This window comes from Columba livia, chromosome 16 (assembly GCF_036013475.1).
Source record: "Columba livia isolate bColLiv1 breed racing homer chromosome 16, bColLiv1.pat.W.v2, whole genome shotgun sequence".
Lineage (NCBI taxonomy): Eukaryota > Metazoa > Chordata > Aves > Columbiformes > Columbidae > Columba > Columba livia.
The window spans coordinates 11,282,956-11,302,064 of record NC_088617.1 but is presented as its reverse complement, the minus strand read 5'-3'; the positions used below and the strand labels follow the sequence as shown (position 1 = coordinate 11,302,064).

Sequence of the window (19,109 nt, the reverse complement as noted above, 5' to 3'; positions counted from 1 at the left end):
GCCAAAAAGTTATCCTTTTCTGTCACTTTCCTTTGCAAACAAAAATATTCATAGGGAAGACGGCATTTTTGGGGAGAAAAAGTAACTTTTCAAAGAGCTACCTTCCCCTGTTACCTTCTTTCCATCACCTGAAAAAGGTGAACAGATGGAAAGGTTTTGAAAACAACGTGAGCAATATTGGCATCGTGTCTGCTCTGCTATAACCCAAGAGGTGAAAGGCAGTCAAACTGCAAAGCTCAGTACTAGGAGATGGATTCCTGCATTAACTAAAGTCATTTCTACAGAAGTTCTCCCATTCTAGGAAAGGATATTTTATATTAAATCTGTTTCTCGGGTTTAATTCAAGAGGTTTGTCATCATTTTCAAAGATTCTTCCTCAAGGGGACCAATGAGTTAAAGAACGTAACTCTGCCTGTAACAGCTTTCTAATTCAGCAGAACAAACCCAGAGAACATGCTCTGAAGGCTTCATCAAAAAGTTTAAGTCTTCATGTGTTGCTACAAGTTCTCGTCTTGGCTGTAATTGAGAGCAGCTTTGTAATTGGGGGATACAGCCCTCCCAAGGCTGAACAGCAATGGAGTTGTATTTCAGATTGCAACTGAAAAATACAGGAAGGTTTGGGCAGATATCTGTTGTTATCTGTACATGTTCACCTGAACATCATCTAACATGTTCTTAGAAGCAAACCCTGTGCCTGGAAACCAGAAACACAGTCAAAGAAACCACTGACATATAAGCCAGTCGCAAAAACTTTAACCTTATCCAGTGACACCTGATTAATAGTTTTGCCTGTTGTGATCCTAATTGCACCTCCTGGGTGCTCCAAGCCCTTGATCTTTGGCACGCCTCACCACTCACCCATGGCGCACCATCAGTTACACAGTAATGAGAGAGGCATTTCCTGGAGCTAATGACCATCTGTGAGAAGTTGATAGCCCACAGCTATACCACAGGCACTTGTCCCAAGTTTATTGTTCATTCCATAGAAATGTCTCATGCCAAGGTCATTATTGATTTTATAAGCAGAATATAAAATCATAAAGATAGGCCTGTGGATTTTTGGTTTGTGTGCAACATGATTTCCATGGCTACCTACAACACATTTCCAGATCAGATACTCCCCCAGGTAAGCTGGTCTATTCCTTCCCAGTGCTGTTGAGATGATAGCCTCATCTTTGATCACCTATCTAATTTTATATTTGCTTTACGTTTTTGCTGCTTCATAAATATGCAAAAATTTCTGCTTGGCAATAACATTATTCAGAAGAAAAAAATATATTCTAAATGAGAGAAATATATCACATGCCTAACTTTAGAGAATAAGGGACCAGGGGATGGAGGGTGGACATAAAGTAGCTGGGTTAAAACCTGAAGAAACTTCCAGCTACACAGAAAATGAAAACCTCTTCAGATGCAAATAAGAGTCTCAGAGGAGAATTTCCAGTACAGGAAAGGAAAGCAAAGAGCCTCACATGATGCTGTAGATATCTATGTGCAATATCTCCTGGCTGAACATACACAGCTGGAGACAAATACAAGGGTTAGGATGGAGCGTGCACAGGCAGGAGGGCACGTTCAGCACTCACTGGGCATGACACAGCTCCACAAACAGGACCAGCCACATGGCACTCACTCCTTCTAAAGATTACTTTTAGGTAAAATGGGTCAAACTCTTCCATACCCCATGCAAAAAGCATCCCTCAAAGGTATTACAGCAAAAGCCTCTCCACTTTTGGAATTTGATGAATACTTTCCAACATTTGCACTCATGTAACTCAATTGTTAATTCTCTCATTTACAGTATTTTTCCACCTTTTTTATCTTCTTGCTTTATCCCAGTCATTCAACCTTTTTTGTAGGCTTGGCACTGAGTTCTTTGTCTAGCTCTTTCACTACCACACAAATTTGGCTCATTACTCTACACTGAACCATTTTCCCCACTTGTGAAAGGCTGCAAGTTTGAGATTAGCACTGCATTTCAGCAAATCTGTCCTTTTCCTTAAAACCTCTTGTGTGACTATTCTGCTGGAACATACTGTTACCATAGCAGAGATCTCCCGAATTTCTATTGCACTCCAAGAACATTGTACTAAATGAGAAATCTACATGCAACATTTTTTAAAAGTGCAGCGTGGAGCTTTTATAATTCCTTCTGGTGTGACCCTCTGACCCAAAAAAGCATTTTCTAGTGTATTGGACAGATATGGGTTTCTTCTGTTCAGAGGCAAAATGATTGAGAAAATTAGGTGCTTCTCCAGTACAAGTGTGGGTGAACAAAGAAGAGACAGTTCCCTCTATCAGAAATCTTCTGCCCATGGAGCTTCCTTTCTCTGCTCATTTTTAGACCTGTGCTACTACTAACATCTCTACCTCAGTCTCCCTCTCACTTGAATAACAGTAAATAAATCAATATCCTGCACTATACCCTTTGCACTATAAAAAACCTTCAGCCCAAACTCCTACCAGCCAAAAACACAATTGCTGGTAAGAACCAGAAAACATGTGGTTTTCCGTAACACGTTGAAAACATTCAACAGTTGAATTCCTTGAATTTATAAAGTTCCTGATCACCTACTTTTCATTTTGATATTTGCTAAAAAGTGGTGTGCAAGACCTCAAGAAAAACAAAAGCCACTCAAAACACACCACCACTGTTAGATGTGATTTTTTTTTTCCATTTCTGTGGGCAGTACAACTATAAAGCATGTGGAAGTATGGAAACTTCTTGCACTTCTTCCTTCCTTCTTTTTTTCTTTGAAGAAATGCAGATTTCTTTTCATTGTATTTTAATATGATTTGTACCAGTATGTTGCTATAAAGCTTCTTCATTTCATCACATCTTTTTGACAGCTGGGATAGATCCCCTTCATATTTCTGAATTAAATCCTGTAATAAAATAAAACTTCTTAATTGGTTATAGGAGCATAATATTAAAGCAGAAATCAAACAGCAGTGAAAACAAGATAATTCAAGTCAAAATTTTCATGTCACAAAAATTTCATATTTCACAAAAGATAAGCATACATCAAGCACACACATTTCCTTACAAGTATTAAGATGTCAAAGACATTTAAAAAAAAAAAAAGGAAAATCAATGTTAGATAATTTTTTACTGTATCATCCAATGGCACTACCTAAATCTGTTAAAACTGATGAACTAGGGAAGCAACATACGGTCCTAATTTCCACTCACAATTGGCATAGTCTAGCATTTTTGCATCTGAAGTAAACATTCCCAGTTGCTATTTCTCAAGGAGTCAGAACCAAAGCCTTAGAAACTTAACTAAAATTTCCCAATCACTCTCCTCAAATGCTCCTGACCCCCTTGTCAGGGCAGGACTCGCCACAAACTGATCAGATAACTCATTTTTTACCTCCAGCCCACAATACAGTTGCGATAATGTTACCTTTAGTTCCTTGCAGAACTGTGACTCCTGGGGTGTTGCCTTGATTGTCTTGGGTTTAATAAGCCGACTGCACTGAATAACATTTTCCAATTCTTTTCTTAAAACTAACAAAAGAGAAAGAAAATTAGAAACTTCAGTAACATGCAGTTGTGCCCAAAGGAGTGCAAATGTCTAATTTAGGACGCCTGGAAAATTTAGGACAATATGGGTCTATAATGCCTTCATCTAGGAATGTTAACTGTGTTTTGAAACAGAAATCCTAAAAGAGGCATAGGTCTTATGGAAAAAAAGTAATAAGTGATCACCTCACAAGCAACTGCAGAATAATGAAGAGGTTGATAGTACGGTTATGAAGTAGCTGTAAATTTGACCTTTCTTAGCTTTGAGCATTGGGATTAGCAGTGAAAATAACATTCTTCAAACCTACATTTTTTGCATAGAAAGTTCAAGGTTCTTTTAAAGATAAAAGAACAAAAAATTGTACTCTATGTAACAGCAAAAGATCTTGTCAGTTGGCACCAAGCAAAACATCAGCCTGCTGCCAAGGGACCTCGCATGGTGTGAACGGGGGGAAAAGACAACACAGCCTTGGCTCCAGGGGCTCAGTCCTGAACCGACCCCAGTTGCAGTCCAGCGTCTTCCCCCCTTGCACCACATGAGCCCCAGGATGTGCCTTGAACTACATGGCAAGAAAGGCCAGTTCGCGGCGTTTTGTCCATCTCTTTCCCTCTCTGCTCTGGAGAATGGGACTCAGAAGATAAAAGTGATTTACTCTGGACCTATCAGTAATCCATGGAGGGAAGAGGCCAGTTAATCTCCTCCAGTTCCCATAATTCACCTTCTTTGATAGCTCCCAATGGTTTCTGGTACTGTATCTATTGCATCACTTTACCCATGACTTTCCAAAACTGGCTTTAATATATTTAGTGATTTTTAACTACTACCAACATTGTTCCCAAAGAACCCAAGTGATTGAAGGTAAATGGTGGTGTTATTATTAGTTATGTATGTCTCCTAAAAAGTTGATTGGAATTTCCTGGAACAGAACAAAACCACACTTTGGTAGACTCAAGTTCCATGCCTGGCTGACTCCCAAATCCCAGCAGAATAGGCACAAGGGTTTTCAAACTGAAAGCTGAGAGCAGCTGTCACTTAGGTGTATCATCAAAGGCTGACATAAGATATATTGGTCTGTAGTTACAGTCAACATCCATGACACATTTTCAAAAGATTATTTTTTTTTTATAAACTTTCAACACAATACAAGTCATGTTCATCCACTCATACACCTCCTCTATTAGCTCTCTAAGAGTTGAATCTAAAATCCATTGATTTCACTGGTCACCTTGTGATACTGTTCAATGGGAAGTTGTAAATGTCTCCCAAAGTCCATGTTGCATTTCAACAACCTTATCCTGTTCCTTCATGTTGACTTCACTAGTGCTGGACTCCATTCTAGAGAAGGACACCAGTTTGGTTCAAAGAAATTCTTGAACTTAGGACTGAACTGTAGGAAGTTTTTGCCTGCAGCACCACCTGCTCCTGGAGACTCTGATACAGCCTTAACTCTGATGGAGCACTTGTGTCACTCAACATTTGTAGGTTACGATAAACTCTATTTGCCATGGGCACTGTAGTTTTTATATTTCTAAACCACCTGGACACAATTTAATATTTTTTTTTAATTCTTCACAGTAACAAGACAGGTTAAAATGTCACCATACCTTAATACACTTTACCTTAATATTTTGAACCTTTACCTCTCTTTACAAACTACAGAAGTGCAATGAAAGACAGTTCCAATTGACTGCACAACATGTGAAAAATCTTTCTCCGGATTTAGAAACCACACTTACATACCATCAACTTCAGCACTGAGGCCCTTCATGGAAGCTGGAAAGGAAGAGAGAGGGGAAAAAATGCTAATAAGTATCGTTTGTATTGTGAGGATGGGAGTTTCCACCAAAGTTGAAGAACTTCATTTTTTTATTTGTTGATTATTCTTTTTTTCCCCTCCCTCATCGTACCATCAGGAACAGCTTCAAATTCTGTCAACTCCTGAGAAAATTTAGCCAAATCAGGCTCATGTAAGAAGATCTGCTCCACAAGGGCATGAAGCAAGGTGAACGTCCTCTCCTTACCCCGTAGCAAAGCCAACTGCAAATAGAAAAGAGCAATAATTGACAGACTGAGCTATTTTAAATTAAAAAAAAAAAAAAATAATAATGATAATAAAAAGAAAGAAAATAAAAGAAACAGCAGGGATGTTGATAGCTCCCAGGTAAATTTGACAAGAATAGAAAACACAATGAAATTAAACTTCTCCTTTTCAATCTGCCATTTCACAGCCATCCTTGATTAAGATCAGCTTTACACTTTCATATTTGTTGACCATCCTTGTTCTTTTGTGTCTTCTTATTCACAGGGGTCTTTTTTAACTTAAGGTAACCTAATTGATTGAACTGATTTTGGATCTGCAAACACAGTTATTATTCCTTTCCACTTTAAAGCAGTGCGCTGTATTCATGAAGATAGTGAAGCTCCTTAATGGAATCTGGGAAGGCGCTCTGCAGCAGAAAATTATTTTGTAGGCATTTTTCATTATGATAGATGTAGTGCTACAGCCACTATATATATATATTTAAAAAAAAAAAAAAAAAAAAGCAAGTTTTGTCTCAGAATTGTCACTAGAGTTATAAATCACTCACATATTAAAGTCTCCAGATGGGAAAGATACCTTACAAAAACAAAACAAAAATTCTTCTCTCTTCTATTTACAGATCAGACGTAATCTTAAAATAGTGTTAGAAGTACAAGACAGCTTAGGAAATGTATATTTATTTCTTGCTTTTTAGGATGATGCTCAGCCACTGTTGTGTGGAAGGGGAAGGAAAAAAATCCTGTGCTCAGTAGCAGAATTTTCTGATGGCAAATTGTGATAAAGAGAGGAAAGCAGTTTCCTTAAAACTAATGGAAAACTCAGCCTTATGTTATGTGAATGGTAGGTCAGTGACGAGATAAAGAGTTAAGATCTAGATGATGTTTCTTGTAGAGCGGGTCTCTATCAGGGAAGAGTAAAGATCAGGACTGCCACCCTCCTCCCCTATTCAGTCATCCAGAAGAGCAATAATTTGGGGGGCGGGTGCGTGTAAAACCATTGCAGGCAAATTTAACTCCCTTTGAATTTATGAATTCATTCACTTTCCACTTTTGAAACTCTGCATTAAAATGGCATTGCACCACTTGTTGCAAGACCTTTGCATCGAAGTAAAAATGAAGTGCTAAGAAATCACTGCAGTGCCATAAAAGTGCAACTACCATGGAAGAAATGCTATAGTTACAGTGAAATTAAGAGGATCCATACAACACTGCTCTGCACAAAACAGCAGAATAAAATTTATCTAAATTAGCATCTAACAAAGGGCCTGCATCTCAGACACCTCTTCTAGCCAGGGGATCTCAATATCAGGGCAGTCAGCATTCTGATGTTCTATCTCATTAGAAACACAGTGTGTTCAACACCACAGTGCTCCCATCTCTCCAGTGCTGCTGTCTAAAATGGGGAAATGCATCTTGTTGTAACACACATTAAAGAATAGACTGTTAAACAGGATTTTGTTTCTAGTGTAACCAAGAGCAGATGTTAAAATGTTAGCTACTCATTAAAAATGATTGCCTTTCCCCACATTCAGGGATAAACTGAGTTAATATTAATCACTAACATACCTTATAGTATGATGATTTTAAGGACAAGAAAAATATTTACTCACTTTGGTCAAAGATGACAATCGAAATCCTTTGGCTTTTTCTTTTCCAGCCTTTTCATTTAAATAGTTCCCAATGGCTAAAATGTACTCCAAGACAGCAACAAATTTCTGGCTGGATTGCAGCTGCTTACTCGCTTGGATTTTCTGGTTTATTAGCTGAAACACACAAATCTTCCTTCAGTTCCAACTGAAAATGTGAGTAAATCAATGGTGCCTATGCCGCCCGTTTGCCAAAAGTCTCATTGTCCCCACCTGAAGCAAGTGACACTTTCACTGATGGACACTCTCCTGTTCACCTTCCCTGGGGGAACAGGCCAGGGAGTCTCAGGAAGGACCAGTTCAAAGCCTCCTGCCAAGATCAAGCTGGAGCTGGCACACTCACCCTGCCCCAATGGAGGTCACATCCTTTCTGGCTGCCAAAACAACTTCTACCTCATCTCTTAAAAATGCTTATGAAGAAAAAGCATTTTGCTGTTTGAATGCACCAGATTGCACCAAATGTCAGGCATCAGGGGAAGCAGATAGCCCGAAGCACAGGGTAAGGTTCTCCATCCTTCACCTCCCTCCCTTCTGTCTAAACTAGCTGAAGACTGTTATCTTATCAAAATTCTTAGCACAGTTTCCCCATAAGGAAGAAGAATAATTTCCTGTAATCAAACTCAGTATCAATTTCTGTTTTCCTGGGGAAGTCACCTCCCCTCCAGAGCTATAGACACAAGAGGTAGATTTGTTTTAAAATAGGAAATATAAATCTTATTTTTAGCACCACACCTCTCTTCATCAGTCACCACCACACAAATTTAAAAACAGGGAAAGGATGAAGCATGTGTGAGAGCTGAAATCCATTGTTAAAACATTGATACCACTTGACAGGGTCAGAGGGTGTTGAAAGCCAAAATTCAGATTGTTCCGTAGAATTTTAGGTGTATAATCTATGGTTTACAAACAGGTGTTACCATTCACAGGTAAGAAAATACTTAGACAAATAATGAGCTCTTCAGTTAAGATTAAATTTCCCTCAAAGCAAACAGTATTATATATAATAGCTTCCAAATATTCAAACATTTGGTTTCAGTGGAGGACAGCAAAGGTGAAGCATTGTACCAGGTAGGGTCTGAAATCTGTGCACGTCCCCAGTGCTTTCCATCTGTTCCTCTTCCGAGTTTTGCTCACTGTTACTATGGTTTTAATCACAGCCAGACAAAGGGTAACAACTCAGACTTGTAGAACTTTCAAATTTTGTTTTCATTCCCATGCAGAATGAGAGCAAAACCTTTCATAGAAACAGATCGTGTTGAAATACTTTGTTTTGAATCAAAGCGTGTACAAACCCTGGCAGGTATGGCAGCAGTTTGGAACAGGAAGATCCAGTCCATGAGACTGGAACACTGTTTATCTGCACCCACCCACACCCCTCAGTCTTCCTGAAGAAGGCGGAGAGGGACTTGAACTCTGGTTTGCAACCTTTTTGATGCTATAATCATTAGGGTGAACATCCTTCTTCTGAAAATAGCAAATGTCTAGGAGATGCTGGTCAAATAAAATTGCTTTAAGTACCTATGACGTTAGGTTGAGTCTTTCAGCTTGTAGGGCAAAAACTTCCCCACAAAAGGAATTGAATTTCAATGATGAAATTCACTTCTGTTTTATCACTTGGCTATCAAAGTCACAATGTATAGAGGTTTTTTTTTTAATTGTTTAACCTTTTTGGTTGTAACTTTTGAACAGTGCCATGAAACGTTTTCTTATACACTAAACTGCCTGGATTATTAAACTATGAATTTCTGACATTATGTACCGTGAGATATTTGCCATAGGGAGGAAAGACAAAAAACCAACCACACCTCCTGAACTGCAGCACTTTGACATGCAATGAGACCATTTGACCCCCCTACTGTCTAACTGGTAGATTTTTATTACAAACGCACTATGAAGGAGTCACATCACTTACAGGCTCCAAATCTCTCATGCTGACAGGGAGCTCACGTATGGTAAGCAGGAGATCCAACCTCTGGCCTAAGTGGGGAATTTTACACATCTGAGTAGAATAGAACAGAAAAGGCATCAAAACTCATGTTTATACCAAACCATGCACATAGATCTTTCATAATTTATTGAGTAATTCAGCTACACTATTCTCTTCCTAATTTCTGTGCTCATTCATTGATTTTATTCTACACCTCAAGTGTGTAGATGTACTATGACAAATATATAAATCGCGTACCTGAATGTGCAGCATTTGTATAGGCAAATTCAGGAAAACACTGTATGCTAGTACAGACAGACACTATTAAAATCAACAACACTCATTTCTTGTGAACAAGAACAGTTAAATCTGTATAATTTTATGCTTAAAGATTGTGGGAATCTAACTCAGAATAAATCAGCTTCTACTTTGGAGGAAGGAGAGGGTGTGTGACTTGGAGAAGTAAAGGGATCCAGAGAGTTTTCTTCATAACATCTACCCTTCTCAACCCTTTATCCGATCAGTCCTCTTCTACCTATTCTGTCTGAGATTGTAAACTTACATTTTAAACAACATCTTCTTGTAGTGGTTTTATCTAGAAGAGAGTGTACTAGAAATAGCATGTGGTGTCTTTTAACACTGTGACCTCTTACCTCCAACATGAACTGATCAACCACATGCAGATCTGAAGGAGATCCCTTGAACGACAGGTACCTTTCTGTGTCTTTTGGTGTTGGCATATATCTGTAAAGCAGTAAATCAAAATTAAATGTCCTTTTCCTCTTCATTCTATATTGCTGTAACATAAAACAATCACTCCATTCTATGCATCAGAATCTCTTACTGTTTCGTGTGGTTTATGTATTGCACATTTATCCTTTAACTATTGGAACTTAATAGACCTTTGAGCCAACTACGTGATGGAATACAAAAATTATCTGGGGATACAAAGGATCAGAAGCACCTAGAAACTATATATACATTTTGAGCAGTTAAGGCTGTGCCAACTCAGCTTGTATCCCGCAATAACATATTTGAAAAATCAGCACAAAAGCAGAGCACATTCATGCTATGGTTTGATTTACCAGTGGGCCCCATGGTCTGACCAGCTCCTACCTCTAAAACGTTTTAAATTGCCAAGGACACAAAAGCGTTTGCAATAGTGTTTCTGTCTCTCTAAGTGCTGCATCACATCCAAGATCCGTTTCTTGGTTTTGTTGTGACAGCACATAACACAGACCCATAACTTTCATCCTTCTGCATAACGTAACAGAATATTCTCCCACAGTACTCCAGAGGTGCAGGTTTTGAGAAACCTGATGTGTTTAAACATGCCTTCACACTTGGAAAAATAAACTCACACCACCACAGTTCCCCTCCTTTGGGGATCTTCCTGCCTGTCTGACTGATACCCAATGGGCATTCACAGCATATCTTAAAGAAGAAAAATGAAATCGATGTTATAGCTAACACATGAGAAGGAGTGTTAAGAATCTTAAATAAGTATTCAGGTCTACTCGCTTCTTTCTCTGCAAACAACCTACTAAATTTATAGCAAGTGTGATTAAACATTCATGGGAATAGATATACGCTTTCATTAAAAGTAAGGAAATTTATTCAAAGATGGAAAAAAATAAAGCAAATATTTTAACATATTAAACAGAGAACAAACAGTAAGACTTTTTTTCTTGCTGTTGTCAATAATTTGACACTTCAATTGAATAATTGTTGGGGTTTGAATTATTAAATCTATATTAAAGTAGATTACAAAATATTCCATTCATCACCCTTCATCATCAGGAAAAAAAAGCATTTTCATTTAAAAATAACAGTTATCTGTTGGCAAATGAAAGCTTTTTTATTTATTGTTTAAAATGGTTTAACTTTTTAAGCAAATGCAAAGAATGTTTTTGTTAGAGCTGACAGCAAATATCTTCATTTAATCAGAAGTCTGCTCTTCCATTAGATTGTTTTAATGTATTATGTATATGAAACAAAACTATCAGATTATCTGGGAGATTTAAAGCTTAAATCACTAAACAATTGAAGCCATGGAAAAGGAAGCACAAGAATATGTGCATGCATTCCATAAATATCTTTTTACATGAATGCAATTCTAAAGGAATTTGTGCAATGAAAAATCTGACACTGTTCTGAAACATTAAGTTTATAGAGACAAAGAGTGTTTTGCTATTGACTTTAATACATCAGGATAAAGAATCATTCAAAGAACTGTTAAATGAAAAGGTTTTGATATCAAAATAAGTCCTGAAGTTTCTAATAATATGCCTCCACCTCCACTAACCTTCACTGGATACGTGAACAGAACATTTTGCTCACTGGTCACAGCCTTGAAACTGTAATCTTGGTTTTGGCTTTACATTTTTTTCATTCTACAATAGTATAATTTAGACCACCTGCTCAGGCTGAGACAATATGACAAATATAATTTGCACAGAAAAGAATTTTCCAGCCTCTGACTATCCTGTTTCAATTGTCATAACCACAGGTTCTCAATTAACTGGCGACCAGCTTTCAACTGTAAAATTTTTCACCATGGCACCTAAATCAAGTGGAAAGGTCTTAAAAAATGCTATTATGTCCTGCTACATGTATTATGCCAAGTCTATTACAGTGCATTGTGCAAAAGAAACTTGTGAGTGCTGATGTTTCAATACAAGCATCTGCTCCTTCAATGTGATCCCTGAAAGGGAGCCTTGGAAATCCAACCCTCAATTCTGAAATGCATCTCAGCTGTTCAGTAACACTTTTTAAACTGTTGGGGTGGAAAAAACAGCTTCCTTTCACTACAAGATTTGTATGTGTATTCCTAGATTTTGGCAATAAATAAGAATACCAAGAGCAAACCCCTTGATCCTACATGGCAATACAACATCCAATATCTCTTATACATTCCACTGTTACAAAAATTTCCTCAGTATTTTTCTATCAAAGGAAGACTCTGAAACCTTAAAGGGAAAAACAAAAATCTCTCAAGCTTCACTACGATCATTATTATTATCTGATTCCTCACTTCTACCGGTTCCAACCAGCAGTTGCCTCAGAGACAGCCATGTGCGTAACTGTGGAGCACCCTCAATGCCCAAGACATTTCACTGCAATTATCTCCTGATCAATTACATTGCTGCAATTATGAACCACAGGAAGATATTTCTTTTTTTGAACAAAACCTTTAAGGTCAGCTTTTGAAAGGCAACAGAGCTCCATGACCTTCAGTGGGGCCGCACACCCTCCACCAGCTCATAATCTGCTGTGCACCAGTGTGGAGTACAACCAGTAAAGCACTGGGGCAACATGGAAACTACCCCCCAGAACACTGGTACATACAAAACATTTAAATATTCAGTGTCTTGTCCATGTCTCTTCATACTTCAGGCAAGTTCTGTATGAACAATCTCACAGAATGACACCGATTCTGTGTATTGCTTGTCTGTTCTTCTTGTCCACATCACTTTCTAAGTACAGACACGATTCTGCAGACTTTAAAATTACTGTTGATGTACTGATTCAGATCAGGATTTTGAGGCCAAAATTAAACTCATATCACAAGAAGTAGAAACATCAGTTGCGTACTTCCTCACTTTCTTTGCCAGCATCATCTTTTTCCAAGCTCACTTTAACAAAACACGCGAATATTTTCTCTTTTTGAATCAAGAAACATCAAGTATTCACATGAATGTGTTTAATAAAAAGGCCCAAATATCATATGGGAACTGGAATGTATAATGGATACTACTCTGTGATTCCACTTCTTTCCTTCCTTTCTATATCTTAATCTATTCAAAGCGATACGGTCCAGTTCCCACAAATTTCACATGCCAATAGTTTGCTTACAGTCCTGGAAATCTATTTTTCTCAATATAGTAATTCATTTTTTTTAAAGGTACAGAAATTTGCATTTTGCTTTAAATCCACAAATCTCTGCCACTCAGAAACACTGATATTCTTAGTATGCTATCAACACCTTAAGACTTGTCTGCCTTCCTCCTCACCAAACCAATTTTAAGTCTTTCATTTCAAGTCTCACAGTAGACGGTAATGCTGTAGTAAGAGATATCATGAAGTTTTATCATCAAGTTACACTGGCTCACTGCCACAACTTACTCTTCAACTAACTCTGCTCCTTGTAACTAGTTCACAAAATCATGACAATTTGGTGCCATTTCTTGCGATCCACTTTACTGTAGTATACAGCATGGGGAAAAGAACAGATTTCTGTGTGTAACTCTAGTATTCTGTTCACAGTCAGGATAGATCCAATGTCTCCGTAGCATCTTTCCTGAACTTTCCATTATTTACAGAAGATTATGCCTTCTCCAAAAGGTAACATATATTATAAACAAACAATTGAACCTCAAAGATTACCTTCTTAGTGCTGTTATCTGCTCATCTGTAAGTCCACCACTCTCTTCATGTATAATGTATAGTTTTTCTTTCAATTCGCTTGGTTTCACACGGAAACTTTTGAGAAAAATGTCTGGAGGAAAATGATTCTTAGATTACTTGGAATAAAATGCCCAAGGGAAGAAAGGAAAAAAAAATACACCAAAACTTAAAAAAAATAAAAAGAAAAAAGTAGCTGCTTTCTTTAAATATACACAGTAGTAGTCAAGTAAAAGAATATGTCTGTCAGAACATGATCAATGCTTAAGACAGGACTATCAAGATACTGTTATCAGAAGGTATTTAGAAGGATGTGTACAGTTGACTTTTTTCCCCTCCAATTCTTAAAAACAACCAAGTTGTTCAGGTTCTAGGAACCTACAGTGGCTCCAATCAGCTACTGATGGTTCTCATGAGACTGATGGCCAATGGAGTATATACCATTTATACTTCCTCTGACACACTTTCCATCCTTTTAATTTTGTTATGAGATCTAACATTAGTGCTAAATCTGGCAGAATCTTCTCTTCTTCCTTCTAATGCTTTTTATGCCTCATATATTTTTTTCTTCCCTGTGCCTTTTAAACTATAAATCGCTTCAGGTGGGGCGATGTCTGCAGACCATAACAGAGTGAATAACCCATAGTAAAATGTTGATTTTAAAATTTTCACAACCTGTCTACAAAGTATTTAATATTTTCTTGAATGCATTCAGTTGTTGAAATTAGCCACTGAACAAATTTGAGTCATCAGACTTCACTGAAGTATTTTCCTAGGCAAAATAAGGATTGTACATATGTGGGAAACCAGGTCTCAGACAGAGAACAGGCACCGATCAAGTGATCGAAGGTGGTATTTTGGCTCTTAAACAGTTTTTCACCCACTAGATCCCACATTCTTGGATTAAGATATACATTATAGTGTCTACCAAAACTTTTTCATTGGAAATCTGAGGATGTTTTTCTTGTCTCTCTCCTTCTCATACCTGCTCTCTGTACAGCAGAAATTGATTTTGTCTACAAAAAGACTCTAGATAACCTAGCTATTTTCATTTTCTCATGTATTGAGCTTGAATTTAGTGTGCACATCTTCTCTCAGAACTCTTATTTTTTCTTGTGTTCAGAAACCCACTCAAATTCTCAAGAAATTTTAACCTGCTGGCATTTTGGAGCTTCATCTTTTTATTCATTAATTTAAGAACTGTGGTTTGCAGCACTTGCAGCAAGATTAATCAGAATTCTCAGGATCAAATTAACTTTTGATCTAAGTAATGTCCATTATAGCAAGTACACGCCAAAAATCTCACTGATGGGACTTTAAGCATAAGATTAAGAAACGGATGTAGAATGTCTCTAAGAAAAAAAAAAGCTGTAAAAGGAATAGGATCAAAAGGAAAAATAGTGCTATTTGCAAACCAAAAGAAATAAATTTCCTCAAAGAAACTGCAATAATTTAGTAGATAAAAGTGCTATTACAGGATTCTTTTTATCTGCAACAGCACTTCCATATCACTCACTTTTAACTCTTCAAATTGTAAGTCAATGGATGCAATAATTCCAACAAGTTATCTCCATTTACAGTTCCAAATTAAAACTTTATACAATCTCCAAAGTATATTCTTTCTTATCAATATTCATAAAGATGAAATCATTAAAACTTCAAAATTAACTGCCCCAAATTCTTTACACGTGTAACATTTCTTAAAACAGCGCTAGGTTATAGAACTTTTTTTGGAAAACCATTTCTGTAATAGAATTCAGGGTAGACTTTGAAGAACAATTACTCTTGATCCTTTAATATCTACCACTTCTCACCAAAGTAATTGAAAGACCTTTACATCATTTTATTAGTAAGACCAGAACTATGTGTTGAACTGTTTCTTTAGTTGTGAAATACTGTTCTAGGTCAGGCCTTCGGCAGAATCACACCTGGGGTATGAGAGTCGAGGATACTCATGATCATTCAAGACAGCCATTCACAGTCTGAGCTCTCGACAGAGGAAGGCCAAGAGAATTCCTGTCACTTGGTTTGTAGCTGTCTCAAAGGTTTCTTACACCAACCCATCTACCCCTACCTGAATATTCTTGAATTCCATGTAGGAGAGAGACTGAGGACAGTACTCAAATTTCCAGCTACCGAGCTGTTTCTGTTGACTTCTTTCACCTGGCCAGTCCACAAAACTTGAAAAGTCTTTGAAGCCAGAGTCTTAACATCAATTTTGCGGGCATAATATGTAATTTTAAGTTTGTCCTAAGATAACAGCATCACAGCTTGATGGTATATCCACGTGTTCTGTACAAGAGGAGGAGAAGCTTGGTGCTTCTACTGTATATCATTAAGGACAACATTAAGAGCTACTAAGTCATGAGGTCTATTTTTATAAATGAGTAGAGGGGCATTGATTTAAAAGATGATTTACACACAAGCTTGTCTCATTGCCTATTGAATGGCAGAAAGCATAAATAGAAATTGCATGCACCCCAGGCTTCCAGATAGGAGTATACAGGTATTAATACACTTACTGAAGTTATGTGCAACTTTTTGATCTAACATGATGTGCTGATTCACTGGAGGTTCGTTGCCTGAAAACACTGCCACGTCCTGGATCTGGAACTGATCACAGAGTCTGGATACATCAATTTTTTTCTTGCATGGGTCACACAATCCCCAGAGAGATTTTTGAATCTAAAAATATAGGAGTGACAGGGTGAACAAAAAGCCAAAACAGCAGAGTTACTTTGTTCTAGCCAAACATACAGAAGGGCACCCAGGTTGTTCTGTGGCACAGCTGTATTTTTATGAGATGTAGACATTTAATACAGGGTACAATCTTTTTTTTTTCTTTAATTGTTACCATCAGTTTAATTCTCACCTTATCGCAAGGAACAACATCCCAGTGAAAGGCTTTGGTTCTCTTTGTTGGGTGAGAGAGGCCATAGGGCTTCAGGAGTGCAGGTGGGGTGGGTGGAACCTCTGCCTTACTCATGGGAAGTGGAAGAGATGGTGATGCCAGGGCTGTATCCACCTCTGCAGGCTTTGTCTGGGGGATTGAAGACTTGCTCAAACTGGCTGTTGCAGAACTCACACTGAAGTGAAGAGCCTCCTCTTTCTGTTCACCCAGAGGTACAATCAAATCCTCATAATCAGATTCAGAGGAGGTGCACCCTTGAGATCCCTCCTGAGGCTGTGAGGCAACCTTGCGCGGTAGGCAGTACCGTTCTATGAGAGACACCCATTCATTCTGGAGCTTGCTAACATCCTCTGTCCTGTTATTTTGGACAGTAAAGGGTATTCGAAACCTGAAATTTAAAAGTGTCGTATATAAGTGCAAGGAAGTGTAAATAACGTGCTAATACAGCCACTGATATTTCTTATTTAAGCAGAATGATGTTCAGCAGCTTTACTTGTCAAAGGAGCCCAGTGCTGCTGACTCTGACCTTTTCAGAGAGAGTTAATTGCTTACGTGTCTAAAGTTAGAGAGCTGAAGTTTTGCCGTAGATTGACTTTGTGGCGCAGTTACTTCGTAATTCCTCTTCTCCACCTTGGGGAAAGGTGACCAATGTGCTATGTCTTACTGTGCTTGTTGCATGAGCTAGTCAGGACCTGTTCATGCATCTGTCCTATCAAGCTGGGTGATATATTTCTTCACTGGCTCCTGACATGACAACTAGACGAGTCTTTGTGGGCAGTATTTCAGTGTATCTTCTCAATTCCACAACAAGGTACATTTGATTCCTCCTTAAAACACTCATCAAATCACCACAGAGCCATGGGAGGGGTTATCTATATAATTCTGATGGCCTCATTCTTCCACTCTTGTATTTTGTTCTGGAACACTGAGATTATCAGTTGCTTGACCTTGTTTTCAGTAGTTCTGCTTTAACAAATTATTGATGATTACCAACTATACTTACAAATAATTGTGTTCTTTGGTCTGGACTGAAAAGGTACTGCATCCATTCTCCTTGCTGACACTCACATTACCACTTAACAAATTAATTGTACTTGTAGGGTCTGTGTTCTTGTTGTGTCTTCCCAGACCTATGCAATATAAAGTCAATTCTCCTTCACGTAGTTGTACCAAGTACCTGAAGGACAAAGAACGGAGATACAGTTCATTCTTCGCTGACTACTTATTTACACAAGTTTTGTCATTGTTAAAGAAATTTCTAATGCTAATAAGTCTTTCCATTTTTATAGCATCTTCCATGGAACAGACAAAAAGCATCAATACCAAAGCATAAAACCTTTGAGATTAGGGCTTCTTATTCCCATCTGATATGTAAGTAAACTATGACATAAAATATGAACTTCCAGCCTGCCATACCTAATAAGAGAGCTAAAACTAAGATCTGACTAACAACAAAGTCACACAAGTTCTGTTAATTTGTTGGTCACACTCTGTCCCTCTCTATTTATTCCTCCTGTTTGTTTGCGATAATGGATCTGTTAGATGCTGAGCTTTTGAAGGATTTCACCATGTGACTGAGCATAATACAATGAGGCTTCAGAGTTTCTGTGTCTTCCAGGTTTTACTGCCACCAAGCTATAAACAAGTCACCATAATATAAGTTAGTGTCCAACATTATAGTCCAGTAACTCATCCTCTCTTGGAAATGCCCCTTCACATGCTCTTACTCCACGAAGACTGATCCTGGTCCCAAATCATTCCCATGAGTCACTTGGCAGGAAGGGGCCAAAACATTCTGCTCTCTGGGGCTTTCATCAGAAATGACTGTGCCAAAGCGTGGGTATTACCTATCTAAATGATAAATTAATCCCAGCACAAATTGCCTGCCCGTATGCAGCTTCTATTAGAGCAAAATGTTCTGCTTCAGTCTCTCTTCTAGGATTCTGCTCTGCCCATTCAACAAGTGGGGCTTTACTGTATGTGCTTTTCATTCTTATTTAAGCATTTGCATTCTCATTTTTCTTGAGGGTTACTGCATTTCTTTATCATTCTGACAGTTCTATCAGACCTTTCTTTTCCCCTACTCTCTCTTCAAGGTGTGGCTAGTTGATTAAGGTGTTCTATGAGGAATTTAAATAAGTTTAGCAGTTCCAGAAGAATTAAACGTAAAATATAAATTGCATCTATTCCCACATAAACAGTAAAAGTGATAAGAATTGTTTAATGGAACTGGCAGTTATATTGATCTCTCCTTTCTTTAAAGCAGGGACTTATAGTTTAATCGGATCTCCAGATGTTTCCACCATTATTTACTTTGAAAAAAAACAGAAAAAGAAAAAAAGAGAGGATTAATATCAAGAACAAAGCAACAAGGGCTTTGCTTCACAAGATAAATAAAAATCAATTTTTGTTTGTTAACAAACTTGCTAAATGTTGTATGGTAACAAATCCTGGGATACACTTGAGGATAGTGTTTATAAGACATACGGTGGCAGCCTTTTTAAAAACAATTAAAATAATTTTCAGTGAACTAAGTCTTTTGAGATAATTACCCTGTACAGATTATTACGATGCTGAATTTTTTTCATTAGTTTTTGCTAGACAGATTATTTTTCCTCAGTCTCTTTTTCTCCTTTGATAGTATAAACCATTTC

The 19,109-nt window shown here is 37.7% G+C and overlaps 1 protein-coding gene across 5 annotated transcripts in view; it reads right to left on the bottom strand.

Annotated features, from left to right (window-relative positions):
• LOC102086955 (delphilin) overlaps positions 1-19,109 on the bottom strand; it is a 44,842-nt gene that overhangs the window by 11,244 nt on the left and 14,489 nt on the right. For all 5 annotated transcript variants that reach the window (XR_010466636.1, XR_010466637.1, XR_010466635.1 and 2 more), the window contains 11 exons: positions 17,459-17,632; positions 16,417-16,843; positions 16,067-16,229; positions 13,527-13,638; positions 9,794-9,884; positions 9,126-9,212; positions 7,178-7,330; positions 5,435-5,564; positions 5,268-5,300; positions 3,408-3,511; positions 2,803-2,886 (listed from right to left, as the gene is read on the bottom strand). Coding sequence is in view for 2 of the 5 variants with exons in the window: in XM_065032476.1 (XP_064888548.1) it covers positions 2,803-2,886; positions 3,408-3,511; positions 5,268-5,300; positions 5,435-5,564; positions 7,178-7,330; positions 9,126-9,212; positions 9,794-9,884; positions 13,527-13,638; positions 16,067-16,229; positions 16,417-16,843; positions 17,459-17,632 (1,558 nt within the window). In the remaining 3 variants the exon portion in view is untranslated. The remainder of the gene's footprint in view (positions 1-2,802; positions 2,887-3,407; positions 3,512-5,267; positions 5,301-5,434; positions 5,565-7,177; positions 7,331-9,125; positions 9,213-9,793; positions 9,885-13,526; positions 13,639-16,066; positions 16,230-16,416; positions 16,844-17,458; positions 17,633-19,109) is intronic.